Source organism: Scleropages formosus, chromosome 10 (genome assembly GCF_900964775.1).
Source record: "Scleropages formosus chromosome 10, fSclFor1.1, whole genome shotgun sequence".
NCBI lineage: Eukaryota > Metazoa > Chordata > Actinopteri > Osteoglossiformes > Osteoglossidae > Scleropages > Scleropages formosus.
The window spans coordinates 6,236,101-6,255,946 of NC_041815.1; the positions used below are offsets into that span (position 1 = coordinate 6,236,101).

At 41.5% G+C, this 19,846-nt stretch overlaps 2 protein-coding genes across 2 annotated transcripts; both read left to right on the plus strand.

Annotated features, from left to right (window-relative positions):
• Positions 1 to 5,388: 5,388 nt before the first annotated feature.
• guca1c (guanylate cyclase activator 1C) lies at positions 5,389 to 10,630 on the plus strand. Its single transcript, XM_018763861.1, has 4 exons — positions 5,389 to 5,583; positions 7,728 to 7,877; positions 9,152 to 9,239; positions 10,500 to 10,630. The coding sequence occupies exons 1-4, from the start codon at positions 5,389 to 5,391 to the stop codon at positions 10,628 to 10,630; spliced, it is 564 nt and encodes a 187-aa protein (XP_018619377.1).
• A 7,817-nt stretch (positions 10,631 to 18,447) lies between these two features.
• thrsp (thyroid hormone responsive) lies at positions 18,448 to 19,103 on the plus strand. Its single transcript, XM_018764304.2, has one exon. The coding sequence runs from the start codon at positions 18,505 to 18,507 to the stop codon at positions 18,910 to 18,912; it is 408 nt and encodes a 135-aa protein (XP_018619820.1). The 5' UTR covers positions 18,448 to 18,504; the 3' UTR covers positions 18,913 to 19,103.
• Positions 19,104 to 19,846: the final 743 nt, after the last annotated feature.

The window sequence follows — 19,846 nt, forward strand, 5'->3', positions numbered from 1 at the left end:
GCTGCAGCGCTCTGTTCCCGTGTTTACTTCCTTGTCCTTTGCTTTGATTCCTTTGCTTTGTTCTACCGACTTCCACTTTGTGTATTCCCCCCCCTGGACAACGTACGCCATTCGACCAACCTTCGCCTGCCTTCCGACTACCCGTTTGCCTACCCCTTGTTGAATGAAAGGACAAGCCCGCACCTGAGTCCGTTGCTCGACTCGCGGCCTCCACCATGACAGGGTGAAGATAGAATGTTTGCAGAAGGATTTTGAACAGAGAGAAAAAAAGTCAAGGAGTTTCAGTTGCACACAATGCAGTTGCAGGCTTGTCAGCAGCAGGCAGAATGTAGAAGAATGGGGTTGAGGTCGAGGACTAGGTACGGCAAATGTACCACCTGGTGCCTGTTTTCATTGTGGACAAATGGGTCAATGGGCCAAGGATTGTCCCTTTTGTAGAAGTCAGGAAGAACTTCACCTCCCCGTGGCACAGCCTCAATAAGCCCCTTAAGATGTACCCTTTACCTTGAATAATCTGCTGGGGGAGCATAATCCTTGAATAGTCTAGGGAGAACATGTGGTACAGAATAGGGGGAGATCCAAGAGACATCAGCAGTGCAAGGTACTGCTCTGATTGCTTCTCCTTCTTCTGAGCCTCATTGCTTGCTTGAATTTGGAGGTGCCAAGTTGCCTTTCCTTGTGGATACCACCATAACCCTGTCCTCTGTTCACCAGGTTGACTTTCCGGACGCTAATTTGTCTGGTAAGGTTGTCAAATACTAATACTAACTATACTGATATTACTCTCTGATATAATAGTTATAACCTGTGTGCATTTTCATATAAGGGTAGGCAATACATGTGGACAGTTTTACTGAAAGATTACACTGAAAGCCTCAGTCTCTTTCCACAAGCTCTTAAACAAGATCTTGAGGATGTTCATTTTCCAGCCAGCTCCACACCGGTCCAGTATGTTGATGACCTCTTCATTGTCTGTCCTTCGAACCGGGCCTGTGAAGTTGATACTATTTTACTGCTCACTGCAGTAGCTCGTAAAAGTCAAAAGTATCCTTGAAGACGTTATATTTTTGTTCACCTTGTGCCATATTTTAGACAGCCCCACTCGCCACATTGCCCCAGATCACCTCCAGGCCATTGTTTCTTTACCTTCCAACTCCAGCTGATGGTGAAACCCATGGTTGTTAACTTGCTGTCAATACAGTACTGAAATCACATACTGATTTATCAGACCAGCCCCTCTCCAGCACTGACCTTGTTTTGTTTGTTGATGGTTCTTCACCTCGTTCACTTTCTGGTGCTTTAGATGTTGTATGCACCCTTTATGACATACTCGAGGCTGCCCGTCTTCCTGATACTGTACATGTTCCGCCCAGCAAGCTGAACTTTTTGCACTCACCCATGCCTGTGTTTTATCCTGTGACCTATCCGCCACAATTTACACTGACTCCTGTTATGCCTATTGTGATTGTACACTATTGGATCATCTACAGCTTCTTATATTCTCTTAGTTTTGAGAAACTTAAGGTAGCTATTGCAATTCATGATCACTATTTATTGGCACACTTGGTGACACCTTGGCATGCCATTTGAACTGGTATACTACATCTGCTTTTAGAAAAAATAAAAACTTCTCAAATTTGTATGGCCAAAAAATTTGTTAAATGAAAGTTGGGGACTAACTGTATTTATTAATCTTCTAATTAATATTTATCTAGCTCACATTCCCATTACAGTATTTATTTCAAGTTCAAGTTCGTTTTACTTGTCACCTACAGAACCATACTTAGTACAATGTGCAGTGAAATGCTTTTTTGACTGTCCATAATACAGACTAATAGTAGAAATAATAAAATTGAAGTAGAAATTAGAAACATACTACAGAAATATGAAGAATATATAATGATAAAAATACACACAGACACACAGACACACACTATCTGAAACTGCTTGTCCTGAGCAGGGTTGCAGTGAAGCAGAACCTAACCTGGCAACACAGGGCGCAAGGCTGGAGGGAACACACCCAGGACAGGACGCCAATCCATCACAAGGCACCTCAAGCAAGACTTGAACCCCAGCTCCACCAGAAAGCAGGACCCAGCCAAACCCACTGTGCCACCACGCCCCCCAGCTTGAAATATACAGCAAAATATTTTTCTTCATAGTGACTGGTAATGTTAAGTTTCTATAGTAAGCCACATGTCCATTTATGTAGCTTTATAGTTTTTACTGGAGCAACTAAGGGTAAGTAAGTTTTCTGACGATACCACCGTTGTGGATCTGATCACCAACAACGATGAGACGGCCTACAGAGAGGAGGTGAGGCTCCTTGCAGAGTGGTGCCAGGACAACAACCTGTCTCTCAATGACAGTAAAACTAAGGAGTTGGTGACTGATTTCAGGAAACAGGATACGGTTCATGCACCCATTTACGTAGGAGAAGACACTGTAGAGAGGGTCAACAGCTCCAAATTCCAAGGGGTCGCCTTCACTGCCAAATTCACATGGGCTGAGCACACAGCATCAACCATCAAAAAGGCCCATCAACGCCTCTGCTTCCTCAGGCGTCTGAAGAAAGCCAGGATGTCCACTACAGTCCTCACCACTTTCTATAGGTGTGCTGTGGAGTCCATCCTCACAGGGTGTATTACATCCTGGGGTGGCAGCTGCTCCATACAGGACAAGAAAGCCCTACAGAGGGTGGTCAAAACAGCTCAGGAAATCATCGGCACACAGCGACCAGCAGTCCAGGACACCTACACCACACGCTGCCTCAGAAAGACGATGCGCATCATGAAAGAGCACAGTCACCCTTCACAGGCACTTTTCTCTTTTCTTCCATCTGCAAAGCGGCTCAGGTCTATTCGAACCATTTGGCCATTATGGCAGATCTTAATTTCAGAATCTCCATGATCCTGTTTTGTTCTTGGTTAATCTGCTCCATGGCAGGTTTGCTAAAAGGAGTGCTGAACTTCAGCCACCCAGTTGATTAAAAAGGCCCTGCATTTCATGGCTCAAGTTCATGATCTCCAACAGAGGATTGCTGATTATACCACATGCAAAACCCACTCATCCACTAGTCACCATCATGCAGGTCAAGAGATTATTAAATTTTTTGGTTAAAAAAAATCTAAATAATATTCTCCCAAAATTGAAAGTGAGAAAATATATACTGAGATGGTAAGGTGGTGGTCTCTTCACACAGAAAAGTATAGAGAATAGAGCACACTGAAAAAAAAGAGTGTTGAAATCCAGTTGAGTGAGAAAGTAGCAGCTGGTGTAAGGGCTGGTGCTTGACTTTGAGGCCAGAAGGTTGTTCAGGTAGTAGTCTTCTAGTAGTATCAGCTGACGTCACTGTGATAATGTGGCATGGATTTACTCCAGTACAGTGCATCCCGTTATGGTTCAAAAACCTCCTGTTCTTCTATATTTTTCTACTTAAAGATCTAGTTAATTATGTTTGAGTTATTATAACTTTTTTTCTAAATAATTAATGGATCATAATTACGTTCCTTTTTAATTAATAGTTCAGAGCTCCTCTCCAATTACCCTAGTGACTGATTATTATTAAATTGAACACTAGTATGCTTTTGTTTGAGAAGCGCAAATGAACCAAATCAATTTAAGGGATTTTTTTTTTACATTTACATTTATTCATTTAGCAGACACTGTTCTCTAAAGCCGTGCACATCTCAGTAAAAATACAATTTGTGCATTGCATTAAGAGAAAGAGACATGGTTGCAGACGTGATTCTTAAGTAAACCCAGTTTGTTACTTTCCACTTGATGCACCGATATTCATCGCTCGAGTAGGTGCATAAAACGCAGGATAGATGAATCCTGATAACCTTCCTTGGGGATGCTCATGAAGTTATGGTGCACGAACATTTACACCATACATGAGCTGGAGAGATCTTGGACGAAGTGAGTCCGGAAAAAGTAAGTTTTCAGACCCTTCTTGAATGTAGAAAGAGTTTCAGCAGTTCTAAGTGAGAGGGGAAGGTCATTCCACCACAACGGACCCTGAACTGAGAACCTTCAAGCTTTACCTTTTATGCGCGGGACCACCAAGTGAGCAGAAGTAGATGAGTGAAGGGACCTGGCTGGGGTGTCGTGGTTGATTAAGTCCTATAAATAACTAGGAGGAATTCCACTGATGCATTTGTAGGCAGTAACCAGGGTCTTGAATTTTATCCGGGCGGCCATAGGAAGACTTTTTTTGCCCTTTTAAGAGGGACAAGCACAGGACATATTTTTCATTCAACATGTGGGATATGTAATTTGGGATTAAAACCAGCATATTACAACAGCCCAAATTGCAGCAGGGCAGGGAAGCATATTTAAGATGAGCTGCTGAATGTCTGTATGACATCCACCGATCGTTGCTTAGGCAATGCAGGATTGTGGTGGTTCATCAGTTGAACAATCATGGAAGCAGGGGAGATGAAGCATGGTATACCCTGGATGGGACACCATTCCATCACAAAGCATTCACACAGACACATGTATGCACATACACACATACACACACGCGGGCACACACAATGGATAATTTAGATCTACAAGTTCACCTGAAACCAAGAGTCCCGGAGCAGTGAAGCACCAGAGTGACCCACTATGTCACCATCATTTCCGTAAAATAACTACCTTAATGGGAATTTCTACAGCCTATGTCTAATTGCGGGTGGCATGGTGGTGCAGTGGGTTGGACCAGGTCCTGCTCTTCACTGGGTCTGGGGTTTGCGTCCCGCTTGGGGTGCCTTGCAACAGACTGGCATCCCTTCCTGGGTGTGTCACCTCCCCTCTCCGGCCTTGTGCCCTGTGTTGCCGGGTTAGGCTCTGGCTCCCTGTCGCCCCGTATTGGACCAGCAGTTTCAGATGATGTGTGTATGTATAAATGTACAAAATAATGATAAAATTGTCCCTTTTTTTAATATATCAGGGATACATACATAACATCATTGTAATGTGAATTTTGGACTTATAAGAATTAAATGACAATTCCTTTATCTTTATCTTGAGGCTAAAAAGTACTGGTGGAAGGGGGTATGCCTGCTTTATCCCTCTGGCAATGCCACTACTATATGTGTCAGTGCAGGGGCCCCAAAGGCGCTATGCTCAGGGCCACACAGGGCTCCATTGTGAGGTACAGTATTTGCCTGTGGGGGGCAGAGGAGCCAGTTTCCATTACTTACACATCCTGCTTCATTTACTCATATCTCCCATGTGGTCTCCCTCATTTTCTTGGAATATTGTTTCCGTCATCCCATTAAGAGGAGGTTAATTCAATGCCGTAAGAGGTTTAGGCTGCCTCCGGTCCTGTGGGATCAGAGTCACCCCAGGCGACACTCTTGCCTTTGCCTTCAGGAGTCCCACACGCAGACAGGAGACATGGGTGCCCAGGGCTCGAATCTGGACAACGTCTTAGCTGAGGACATGCATCACTGGTACAACAAGTTCATGAAGGAGTCGCCCTCAGGATTGATCACACTCTTTGAGCTCAAGGCCATGTTGGGGCTGCAGGGCATTTCTGAGGAAGCCAGCAGCTATGTGGACCAGGTCTTCTTCACCTTCGACATGGACGGAGTAAGTCTCCTCCGTCCGCCTCATTTCAAATTCCGTTCCAGTTTCTGATGAGATTTATCAGCTAGCTATCCCGTGTAGTATTGCTGAATATTTTCTCAATGAAATACAGGAACCATACACACTAGTTGTACAGATGTTTGTAAGAACTTTAAAATGCTTCTGGTTTTAAACAGTGATCCTAGGAAATAAAAATATTATTAGTGTTACTGCAAGAACTCCACAACTACAAATTGACCTAAAATGTGTTTAAACCGAGGTGCCTTGCTGTTTTGATTGGTAAATGAACTTAAAAGACAGAAAACATAGATATTATTTTCACTGCACTTTGGTGTGTTTTTTTTTTCCCCTCAGTGTCATCGATTCAAACTACAAATGATCTGACTACAAAAATTAAACGGTTAAATCAACCGATCAAATTTAGGATTTCAGAATCCGGGAAACAAAAACGTAATGGAGTCTGATTAATGTGAACAACGGCAGCGGGGGTCACTTCGAATCTATAGTTGCAGCTTTAGAGGTGGTCAGCAATTTCTCAGTGGCAACAAAATACCCTGCCTCCGTGAACCGATATCTATGAACACATGTACACTTTACGGTTGCAGAGGGAATTGCACACTTCAGGGAAATAGCTCTGTCCATATTCTCTGACCACAAAGTGACGCCGTGATATTTCTCAATACTTCTGTTCTAGATCTGCTGCTACTGCTCCTCCTCCTCCTACTACTACTACTATTACTACTACTACTACTGCCTTATAAGCACAGCATTAAGTGTAGGGTTTAGGACATAGATACTTGTAATCTAAATGCCCCTGGTTCAAATCCAACTCCTTCTTCAGTACTATTGATGAAATACTTATCTTAAACTGATGCAGTAAGAATACCTTGTTGTAAAAATGGGTAAAATAGCTTCTTTGACAGTGTAAATTGCTTTATACAAAGGTGTCAGCTAAGTAAAGGTTAATACTACAAATAGTAGTAATTGTAAGAGGGAGGTCTATAATTTTTTTTTTCTTTCTAGCCCGAAGCTTTGTAGGAAAACCTAAAGACAATTCACGGGAAACCTCATGAGGCATAAAGCCTTGGATTCATTAATCTTTTTAATATTGTGTCCTGGAATCTGATTGCGAGTGTAGTCTGACCTGAACAGATGGCTAAACCTATCAACAGACATCCCTACAAGCTCCCTACCGCCATCATGACACTTAGATTAATGCCGTGACTTATGATATACAGCTTATTTAAAAATTGCCCATTTTGATGAGCACTAAGACCATTCAAAAGCTAAAGAAAGAGGCTTTGCTGTGACACGAACTGACAGCCTTGTGGTTGCAAATGTGCCATTAAGTCACTGAAGCATAGTGGACAAATTTGATCAAGGTTTCTGGTCTCAGTGTTCACAGTAAAAGTTCTTCCTTTCCGGAATAATACTTCAGGAAAATACCAGCTATATAAAGAGAGAATGAGTAAAAGTGTACACCACTTTTACCACTTTAAAGAAGAGTGCCTGATATGCAATCAAGTAAAAATATATTGAAAAAAACAGCAGCAGAGCCATTCACTGACCCATGATTTTGCGCATGGTAAAAGAAGTGATGGGGTTGGGTAAGCCTGGGATGTGAGCCGAAGATTAGTCTGATCCACGGACGGGATTTTCTGCCCTTACTGTCAGGGACTGTTAAGTTCTCATCTTACTTCAGGCAACACAGAGGTTAAAAATGAGGATGATGAAAATAGCACTCACTCAAATTGTGAGTATATTCAGAATTGTGCAATATTCAGAAATGCTGCAGTGCCATCAACTATAGCACTTTCATTACCTAATGCTAAAGAATGACAGCAGTCCAGGTTCTGGTAACACTTACTTGAAGAGGCCAGTGAAAAGGAGCAGTAATTCCACTTTTGTTTTATAAAGTAAAAATCTTGTCCGCTTTTACACAGAATGGTGCTTTGATGCTTCAGAATGTCATGTAGGGCACATTTATCGGAAGCTCTCTTCCTCGCTTCCTTGGGGAATATCTAAATATAAAAACAGGTTAAGGGAGAGAGCTCAACACTTGAGATAAATGCACATTTACATCCATAACTTTTAAGACTTTTTTTTAAATAGCTTTTTCTTGTGGGTTTTTCTCTCTTCCTTTGCAGGATGGCTATATAGACTTCGTGGAATACATTGCAGCTGTCAGCTTACTTCTAAAAGGAGAGGTCAACCAAAAGCTCAAGTGGTATTTCAAGCTGTTTGACCAAGATGGAAATGGAAAAATCGACAAAGATGAATTGGAAACAATCTTTAAGGTACCTTTCCTGTGGTTAATTTGAGGAGTCTGCAAAAACCAAGACCCCCTTTAAATGATACATTTACAGCTCAAAAAAAAATGTGTTTCATGGTACGGGACAGTTTTTGAATCTCATTATTTAAGATATTGGCTATACAGCAAATACTTGTCATCACGCTTAATTTGATCTAACTGAAAGAAAAAGGATAGAAGATGGAATTGAACCACTAAACTTACCTGAACTGGTTAATCTTCAGAATATTTTATTTAATCCCCTCCTAAAATGATGTAGGTTCAGTCTCACTGAGCTGCTTTCCTAATTGTACCAGTAGGCCATGGACTCCATGTGATGTGTGTAACAAAATTTCAGTGGCTGAACTGTAATTTCATCACCATGTCTCTGTACAACGTTACCTGGGTAGGTGTTGCGATGCATTCTCAACTTTGAGAATTCAAAGTTAATACACAGCGGGGGATAGCCTCACTTAGTAACTGCAATGTTCCTGGTTCAAATCTTACTCCTCCTGCAATAACACAGATGAAGATACTTACCTTAAATTGATACTGTAAGATTACCATGCTGTATAACTGGGTAAATAGGGGTACAGTTGATATCTAACATTATGTGTCACCTTGGACGAAAGAAACAGATAAACAGAGGTTAACAGTCCTCCCACGATAAAGACAGCAAGTCTTGTAAGAATATTACTATTGATGATGCATATTGCGCAGGATAAAAATTTTATGAAGTAATGTAAAATAATGCTGAGATAACTAATAAGTGTTGTAATGAAGACTCCATTTTTTCTTAATGTTCTTAAAAGGATTTAAAAGCACAAGTTAAAAGCTTAATCAGTCTCTCTATTAGGTTACCTAGACTAGAGTAATGCCCTCATGCTGACAATAAACCTCTTAATTAATTTCCTCGGTGCCAAAGTGCTGTTGTCACATTTTACCGGAGGTTAGGGTCCCGTCGTTGCTTGCGAATGCCGTTCGTCATGGCTACTGTTAATCTCTGAAAATACCTCATTAATCCAGCTGGCTGCCCAAACAGCACCCAGTAACCTTCCAGCAAAGTATTTTAACATTCCTTGTGTATCTGCATATTCATTATTGCTGTTACGTTTTCACAAATGAAAATGATCTAAACGAGCCATAATAAGTAATTGATGCTAATGTATGCTGCATTATGCAAATGCTGTGCAAAGTGCTCTTTTGCATAAAGCAGTATCTTTTACCGCTTGCAGCACAGCCACTGGTTTTAGTGTACCCTGTTTTGTTTTTTCTCTGCAGGCAATACAGGACATAACTCGAAGTTACGAAGTTCCCCCAGATGAAATCGTTACCCTTATATACGAAAAGATTGACCTGAAAGGAGAAGGTGAGGAGAAGGGAGAAGAGGAGTTTCTTGTAGTGTCGTATGGTGGTAAAAGCTGCACTGTTACGCTGAGGTTATGTTTCGTACATTGCGAACAGTTTTGTCAAGGAAAATACACATGAGCTACAGTTGAGTTAAAGGCTCTGTATAGAGTTTAAACATACAGATTTGGTTACTATTCAAAACAAATTAACAAAGCATTGATCTTGTAATCCGCACTCTGCTGATTAACTTTGGTTTAACCAGTGGAACTTGGGCTTCACTTATTTTTACACCTGCGCTACTTCTGTTTTTCTCCTATGCACATGGTTTCCTCTAAAGGAACGTATGGAATTGGTCATTTCACACCTCTTATGTCAGATGAAAAAGGCTGCTTCTCATTAAATAGCCATTTTCATTGTAAAACTAAGGGACATAGTGGGTTCACATACTTTAAAGCAACACTGTAGCTATTTTGAAGAAATATCTATGTTTATTCTGCTCAGTCCAGTTGTCCAGATTAATTCTGCATCCATGTATATGTATTGATGAGAATTATTCAGGATGTGTATAGTGTGTGTCTGTAAGGACTGGGAAAAACATTGGATCCAGCTGTTTAAGTAGGTGCTCAGTCAAAACTGACTACTAATGGTCATAAATGGAACAATGTAGTCCTGCTGTAATAATTACAGCATTAAAAATGACATTTTGTCATTTTACATTGAGCACTAAATTATCTTTCACATCTATCTGATGCTTTTCTCCAAAGTGACTTACAATGTTAATCTACCTACAACTGCTTACCCATTTGTGCAGCTGGGTAATTTTACTGGAGCAATTTAGGGTAAGTACCTTGCTTAAAGGTACTAGAGCCAGAGGTGAGATTTAAACCGGCAATCTCTGGATCCAAAGGCAGCAGCTCTAACCACTATACTGCCATCTGTCTCTGTTTTAACTTGAATCATTACAGATTTTCTTATTTGGCATTAAATTTATTTTCAGTGTTTGGAGTAATTTTTCTCAGTATCTGACATATTCTAATCATCTATTTTATCCAGACTATGTATCTGCAGTGTATATTGCTCGTAACTTGTATTCGGCAGTGTTTGTTATCTGAATAATTCTCTAAAATATCTACAAACACTGTCGAATACAAGTTATGAGCTGTTTTTTTGAAATATATGAAAATATTTGTTATCTGAATAATTCTGTAAGATATCTACAAGTACCCCTTTTGTCCTGGTTAATTTTACACCTTCTAACCCTTACCCCATTCCCCTTCAGGTGAGTTAACACTGGAGGAGTTCATCAGTGGAGTTAGGGAGCACCCTGACATCATGGAGATGCTCACAAAGATGATGGACCTGACCCGTGTTCTGGAGATAATCGTGGAGGGACGGCGGAATGGTGTGTGAGGGGGGTGGGACATTGGACAAGGGCGGGGCCAACCCAAATACCCTCAGTGAAAAAACAGATGGAAAAAACATTTTCTGAGACAAAGGACGGACATTTTTTACACCAAATATATTTTTAATATGGCACTGCTATTGAACAATCTAGGATAAAGGCTGAAGTATGAACGAAAAGAAGGGCAGCTGGAAAAAACTGCTTGTTCCCTTAGCTACTTGAATAAAACAAAACATCCAATTTGCCCCGCCTACCTCGTAGAGAGTCATCGGTACTAGCATGATTATTTAATAGGTGTACACACACACACACACACACACACACACAGTTTCTGGACCGCATGTCCCATACGGGGTCGCAGGGAACCAGAGCCTAACCCGGCAACACAGGGCATAAGGCCAGAGGGGGAGGGGACACACCCAGGACGGGATGCCAGTCCGTCACAAGGCACCCCAAGCAGGACTTGAACCCCAGACCCACCAGAGAGCAGGACCCTGGTCCAACCCACTGCGCCACCACACCCCCTCCTTTAATAGGTACATTTACATTTATTTATTTAGCAGACACTTTTTTCCAAAGCGACTTCTAATGAACGCTATGTATTGTTATAAGCCCATACACCTTATTCACCATGGTGACTTACACTGCTAGATACACTACTTACACTGGGTCACTCGTCCATACATTAGTGGAACACACTCTCTCCGTCACTCACACACTATGGGTGACTTAAGAGTCAGCAATCCACCTGAACAACATGTCTTTGAACTGTGGGAGGAAACCAGAGCACCCAGAGGAAACCCATGCAGAGAACATGCGAACTCTACACAGACTGATTGGGGATCAAAACCAAGCCATCTCGCACCACCCAGGCACTATGAGACAGCAGTGCTGCTCTTTAGCACTTCCAAAGTTATAAGCCATAAACAGTCCTTGTCCCAAATAATGTAGGAGTGAACACAGCATAAGGGCACCTGAGGGAACACAAAGGGCCAGTTGGCTTGCTCTAACTGGCTGGAGTCGTCACTAGCTAATTGTTGATCCTTTAATGCTGTAAAGGTTTCCGAGATCCTTGATCGCAGGCAGTATATATCAATTCAGGTCAAGACAATGGGTTTGTCTCAGCAGAAAGCTTTTAATTGTGTTTGAGGTTTTCATATGATTTTTTATGTTTTACCACGGTGTAATAAAAAGTATTATAATCCTCCACTGAAGACTCATTTCCTTCTGATGCCAGTTTGTTTCTGCACAACATAGTTCTTTCAAGATGTAGGAAAGTGTACTGGGATGTCCATACTGTCCTCATGGATCCCACAGGCCGATGGCACTTCTGACAATCCGTCTTGGACACTTTCCTTGAATCTTGTGTGGAGTCAGCTTCTGCGGTCAGTTGGGTCACACTGGACATCACTTACAGTAACTGGGTGGCTGGCCTCAACGGTGAAGTTTAGCACTTCTTCACGGATCACAATAACAGCATAAATCCTTCCGTTTGATTTTACACCTCTAGTCATTGAATTGTAAGTCATTGTTAGAATATAACATTATTGTGAACTTTACACATTGACTAATTTGACAATGACAATGTGATGGCTTTTTTTTAACAGATGTTTAGTTTGCAATTATATCCAACAAAGTGAAATATGCATACAATAAAACAAATGTATTCTTCGTTTGATTTTCAGATCCTGAAGTTTTACCCTATTCTTATTTGCTGATTAGGAAATTTTTCATTAATTTGAGTTTGATCAGTATTCTGTTTTGTCCAAACGTATGTGTTGCCTTATTAAAAATACAGCTCTGAAAGAAAATAAATGTTAAATTGATAATTACGTTGCATTACTATTCAGTATTCATTTATTATGGGTATTGTCTTTATATGATTACTCCCAAAGTCATTTTAATTTAATAATGTAAGAACATTATAAATATTAAGGCAAAACAAGTGTGTGATAAGCATGATTATTCTGTGGGGAAATATACAAATGAAGTTGTACTTTAATTATGCTAAATCCATCTGGCAATGCTTTTTGCCTCTGAAAATTTTGCTTGCAGGGAAAGTGTCTTCAAAGGATTACAAGCATTGCCACTTTGGCTCTTTGTTGTTTTGTTTTGCAAAAAGTGCTTCCCGGTGGTGGATGGGAATGGGACAATGAGGATAGGGAAAAGATTTAAAAAAAAAGAATATTTAAAACATGCCAAACACAACACACCTCAAAGAAACACATAACCTTTCCAGGATAGGGAGCAGATGGAGGAGCTACAGGAGGCAACTGATCCATGTGGTCCTCTGACCCTGTAAGAAGGAGGAAAGGATTAAATGACAAGAAGACAATGAACAACAGTTGGAGGGAAGTTGAGGAATATTTGAATTTTTCCCTCATTCTATAGAGGACCACAGTTGTGGCTGATGAAGTATGAAGGCCACTTTTAGGGAGAACTTTGTCACTTACGGGATTTTCTTGTTGAGTTATGACTAGAGATCTGAAGCAATATGGCTATTCAGAACAAGGAGAAACAGGAAGAAGGTCAAGAGAGAAAGAGCTGTCAAAGTGTGGGTGGATGACAAAATCAGTGTTGGGATGAAAGAGAGATGGAGATGGAAGCTGAGGTCTGGTGATGACAAAATACATGCGTGTTGGGGGGAAGTGGGAAGGGGACTGTGACAAACATGTCATCTACTGTATGACAGTCAATGCTCATTCATGGGTCACAGGGGCAGCTACCAACTTGTGATGGAGACCACACAGAGGTGTCATAAGGAAAGGAGCATGCTGACTACTGACCACTCTAATGTGTGTGAATCACACACACACTCATAATGTGTGTGAATCACTGTACAGATAAGAACAAAAATAACATGTGATAAGACATGGCTTGGTAGGTTTACATTACATTTGCATTTATTAGCAGGCATCTCTCCAAAACGTGACTTAGTCATTTGTTTGTGTTTTACATTTATTTTTAATTTTTTTCCAGCAAAAGGTTACAAGTTATGAGGAGAATGGAAGGGAGCATGCAGACAATCTCTAATAATGTTCAATTACGATATATATATATATATATATATAGGGACATTCTGGTCACCCTGTACATATCAGGGTGATCAAAAGTGCATTTCACAACATGCAAAGACCTTTAGACAGAAATATATAATAAATAAAGCAAAGATTGTTTGTCTGACACCACGGTTTTTGCTGGTGTTCATTACGAGTATCTGATTTTAGAGTTTGAGAGTGAGATATTATATGCAATGCTGGTTGTGACAGATGGTGTGATGTAAGGTTATGGAGCCACTGTGAGATATGGAAAGAAGCGGATTCAAAAAAGATGTATTTTGAGACACTTCTTGATCTTTGAAAATGATTCGGTAGTAATGGTGGAAAGAAGGAGCTCATTCCACCACATCAGGGCCCAAACTGAGAACATACAGACTTTTGATTTTGAACCTCTTGTAAGTGGGACAAGCATGCACCTAGAGAAGGTGCGCAGCACTCTAACAGGGCTGTAGAGATTTTACAGATCCTGTAGGTGTTGGAAGTAAAGCAGGAAAGGACATGGTCACTCGAAAAGTTGTAGTAGGTCATACACAGACCTCAGAGAAAGAGGCCTTTGGAGTCAAGAAGCTGATGCAGAAGGTCTGACACAACGCAGTGTGGAATCTGGCGTAAATCACTGCTACAAAATCAATGACAATTTTGTTGGAGTCTTCACACTGTTAAGAGTCTGACGTTTGTTTCTGAACATTCCTTTCTTCCTACACTTTGTTTTTTCTTCCCAGGGGTAAAGAGCTCTATCTGGTGGAGAGAGAAGGCAAGTAAACATGTGGAGCATGTTAACCAAACTTCATCTGATCCTAATGAAATAGACACTATAGGGCACTATTAAGTTCTTATAAAACTCACAAAATTATAGCACTGAAACGCATTGCTTCGGTGAATCTTGATTTACCAAAATAGGGTCAACATGAGCAGTGCCAGAAATTCACTTTAATACAAGTTTATTGCAGTAACACTGTTTACTTTTCATTCAGTACAGTGGGACCTCAGCTTATGGACATAATTGGGACTTGAGCTCTTACTGTAACTCAAACTGTATGTATAATTAGTTCAACCACTACTTTCTTTTTACTTTACTGTTGTTTTTACTGATGTATGGATGAGTGACCCGTTGTAAGTAGTGTATCTTGCAGTGTAAGTCATCTTGGTGAATGTGTGTGGGCTGATAACACTACATAGAGTTCATTAGAAGTCGCTTTGGAGAAAAGTGTTTGCTAAATAAATAAATATAAATGTACCTATTAAATAATCAGACAAGTACTGCTGACTTTCTAACCAGAACATGTCAAAATTACCTTAGGAATATGACTTAATAGCGAAGCTAGAAAAGTTTTTATGGAATTTCATAGAATGTAGCTAATGGTGAAGAGTTGTCCTTTTTTTGGAAGGTGAGCGTCTGAACTAATTGGCCAGCTGTATAAATAGGTAAGTAGTTGACTTTACATACCATTGACGTTGCAAGTTAACTTGATCAAAGGTGACAGATTAGTCAGCGTAAAACGGTTTGTATTACTTTGCAGTCTGTGGTATTTTATTTGGTTAGTCTAGTTTCAAGTAACTACTTTTATTGGCACAACAGATTATTGAAAAACGTACAGAAATGTTTTTTTTTTTTACATAAGTAAAAGTATACTGAAGGTGTTCTCATTACTAGTTGTTGAAAATATTAAAAATGCAGTATGATTCAGGAAACTTGATTAGTACAGTAGTTTTTCTGACTTGACCTCATACTTTTACTCATGTCAATTTTTTATGAGTACTTTTACTTTTTTATGAGTACTGTAACAGTAATTTGACTTGAGCATTGTTTTTGACTACTTTACTCACCTCTGAGGGGGTGCGGTGGTGCAGCGGGTTTGGCCGGCTCCTGCTCTCTGGCAGGTCTGGGGTTTGAGTCCCGTTTGGGTCGCCTTACGACAGGCTGGCATCCCGTCCTGGGTGTGTCCCCTCCCCCTCCAGCCTTGCGCCCTGTGTTGCCGGGTTAGGCTCCAGCTCACCGTGACCCTGTTCGGGACAAGCGGCTTCAGCCAGTGTGTGTGTGTGTGTGTGTGTGTGTGTGTGTGTGTACTCACCTCTGGTGGTGGGAGCCCTTGCCCTGTAAAGTGCAGGTCACCAGTTTACATTTTCCGCTCTCTGTTGAGCAAGGTGTTTCCTCTAACTGATACAATAGACACAACCTATGGTATAAATAAACAGTCTGTAGATTATAAATAGTTTGTTGCACTAACCAACCACTATAAGTCACCTCGAACAAAAGTTTAAGCTAAGTACTGAAAAAATAAATAGCTGTGGGCAACTAATAAATGATGATAAAATATAGAGAAATAATATGATAATATAAACCTTGCCTTCAGCATTTCATTAGCTAGACTGCTTTCAGAAAATGTTGCATTTCTAATTTGTTTCCGTTTCACACGGCAGTGAGGACAGTGAAATTCTAAAATCACATCCACATTCTACGCTTTATGTTGACAATAAAAGTGCTTAAGATGACATATGATGATGCATTTGTAGCTCCTTTCAACAATTAAATCAAAATGTTTCTGTTAGAAACTGTTAAACTGTGTCCCATAAACATGGGTGAGTGTAATAGCCCCATGGATTTAAAATTCATAAAATGTAAAATTACAGTGTTAATGGCAAATAATATTAAAACAGACATTTCAGCAAACTTTTAAGTGAAGGGCTAAGGTTTGTTTGCAGAATCAGTGACATTTTTAAACAGCATGACTTACTGTAATAAAACAGGATCGGGTGATACTGCCGTGGTACTTCTAGCTTCCAACTGGTCTAAAATTTTAGTCTGGATCAAGGTTTGATGAGATAAACATGAGATAACCTTATTGCAGCTGCACGACCTGCAATAACCAACCTCCATAAAAAGTGGACTTGAAATAATAATAACAATGAAATAATGGAACAGATATGCAGTGCTTTTCCAAAAAAAGTTTCCTCTCCTGCTTTCCATTTACTCGGGTCTCTTGTTTCTCCTTATGTGGTTTTTGATAATATGACAGATTGTGCTGCTGAAATTACACCGTTATTTTATGGTAAAACGATGAGTTTTCCAATTATCACCTTGGATGTTACTGCAGTTAAGAGCAGGAGTAATTAAATATTTAAAAAAATGGAAAATCTCCCACTCTGTGGTGCATTTAAAGCTTAACTTAATTTAGTCCTAAGAAAAGAATTAAAATTAACTGAAATATTCTTTGTGTTCCAAGTTCATTCACAATCTGCCTCATTGCAGTACATCTTTACAAGATACACACACACACACATTTTCAGAACCGCTCGTCCCTTACGGGGTCACGGGGAACCGGAGCCTACCCGGCAACACAGGGCGTAAGGCCGGAGGGAAGGGGACACACCCAGGACAGGACGCCAGTCTGCCGCAAGGCACCCCAAGCGGGACTTGAACCCCAGACCCACCGAAGAGCAGGACTGCGGTCCAACCCACTGCGCCACCGCACCCCCTTCTGAACCGCTTGTCCCATACGGGGTCGCGGGGAGCCGGAGCCCAACCCGGCAACACAGGGCGTAAGGCCGGAGGGAGAGGGGACACACCCAGGACGGGACGCCAGTCCGTCGCAAGGCACCCCAAGCGGGACCCGAACCCCAGACCCACCAGAGAGCAGGACCCGGTCCAACCCACTGCACCAGCACACCCTCTCTTCTTTACAAGATATTTTGAGGGAAATCTTAGCTGTGTTTTAAGTGCAAGGCTGCTCTAAGCACTTTGATACATTTATTCTGGGAATATGACAAGATAGAAGCTTATTAAAGAGACCTACATTTATGTAGGAGGGCATGGTGGTGCAGTGGGTTGGACTGGGTCCTGCTCTCTGGTGGGTCTGGGGTTCGAGTCCTGCTTGGGGTGCCTTGCAACAGACTGGCGTCCTGTTCTTGGTGTGTCTCCCTCCCCTTCCAGCCTTATGCCCTCTGCTGCTGGGTTAGGGTCTGGTTTGCTGCAAGCCTGAATAGGCCAAGCAGTTCAGATTATGCTTGTACATTTAAGCATTCAAAAGACCTTCAGTATAAAATATAATTTGCCCTGTCAGTCCACACTACAAACTAACTACTCAGATAAATATGTGATTGACTCAGGAGTCAAAAGGAAAGTTTATACTAGATCTGAGGGATCATTTTTCATGAAGATTTAGTTATGTTTTTGAATATTCCTAAATAGAGCTGTATGGCCACCCTAAATAACTGCTTTTGCCTTTAAGCTTTGAGTTGTATTATGTACAGTACTTGTATGTACTGTATTTGCAGTCTCCTAGTATGTTACTCTTGCTTTTTCCTAGTATTTCCAGAAAAAGACTCATTGTTATTAACCACAGTGCAGGATCACAAAGATCCAGAGCCAGAGTCCCTCTTGGATGCACAGGGCACTGTGCTTGGCAGAATACAGCCTTGATGGATGCTCACCTAACCAAGCAAAAATGAAAAACAATTAAGTATATACAAGCAAATGAGTCCTAAAACATGTAGAGGCCCGAGTACAGAAATTTGCTTTTGGACAGGTGGCACACTCTGTCTTCCTGCAGCCTGCCAAAAGGAATGGGCTAATCTAAGTCAACATCTGTTGTCAGCAGGATTCAAACTGTCACCTGATCCTGCTGTGTCATATTCCTGTGACACAATCTGACTATCAAGGTCTGTGTGGTATCAGACATCCAAGGTGCACCATTCTGGAATCTGACTGGAACATCCAGTTGCACAACCAAGTGACCATTCCCCTTGTCCTGTTCTATAAATGTCTCGGCCGCTGCTCTCTGGTCCCTGCACTTGGAACAGCCAGCGCGAAACCCCTGGGAGCCATGCAGCCCGCCGAGACCAAGCTACCCAGAAGCAGCCTGCTCCGAGCCCTGAGACACTACAGCTCTGCTGTGAGGGACATGGAGCAGACAGTCATGCTGCCGAGCCTCCTGCGTGAGGTGCTCTACGAAGAGGCAGAAGAGGTGACGGGCAGAGCCGATCTCTATGAGCTCTACCTCACGCTGAAGGCGATCCGAGTGACGGCGGAGAGCGGCCTCATCCCTGTGGAAGACTGCATGGCTAAGGCCTACCACACCCTGGGGGGGAACCTGGAGCCCCTGACGGAGACGGATCCTGAGACCCTCTTCCACTTCCACCTGGAAGGACTCCTCTCCGTCATCAGCAACCTCACCAAGATGTCCCAAGCCATCACCACAAAGTACATGGACATCATTGGAATCACCAGCTAAACCAACTAAAGTCAACAGAACAAAAGAGAGCATTACAAGGATACCTCTTAAAATGTACCTTTCTGTGTCATTCAGAGACTAAGCATGAAGACACAAGGATGAAGAGTGTAGAGCTGTTTAAGGATGCGAATGCTGGATGACAAGCAACAGCCTCTGTAAGATCAAATAAAGGTGCCCTGCTGAAACCACAAGTCAGTCTGTTTCTTTCCAGAGTGCACTTGTGTTTTGTAGCTCGTTTGACTGACTCTTTATTGATTTTTTTGTAGAGGAATTTACATTTATTTTCTTAGCAGACACTTTTCTCCAAAGCAACTTTCAATGAACTCTATGTAGGGTTACCAGCCCACACACTTTATTCACCAAGGTGACTTACACTGCTAGATACACTACTTACAATGGGTCACTCACCCATACATCAGTGGAACACACTCTCTCTGTCACTCACACACTATGGGGGGAACCTGAACAGCATGTCTTTGGACTGTGGGAGGAAACCAGAGCACCCAGACACAGGGAGAACATGCAAACTCCACACAAACTGAGTGGGGATCAAACCCACATCCTCTCACACCACCTAAGCGCTGTGAGACAGCAGCACTACTCGCTATGCCACCATGCCATAAATGGATACATATAAGCAGAAAATCCCAGATTTATCCTTGCAGAATTGAAAAAACCAACATTCCATTCTGTCACTAATATTGCATTAGTGTTGAGAAAACAAAGGATCAGAGCTGAGAATTATTTGTCTCCTGTCAGTTCAGTGTTTAATAACTTTTTCTATGTGGTTAGATAAATATTGCCATGCAGGTAAACAGACTTTGATAGAACCATATGGAGATGCTTGAAAAGGCTCCATACCCTATATAGTCATGAGCTTCTGCCCATATAGATTAAAAACAGATTAAAAGTCTGTATATAAACCTGTGAGGAC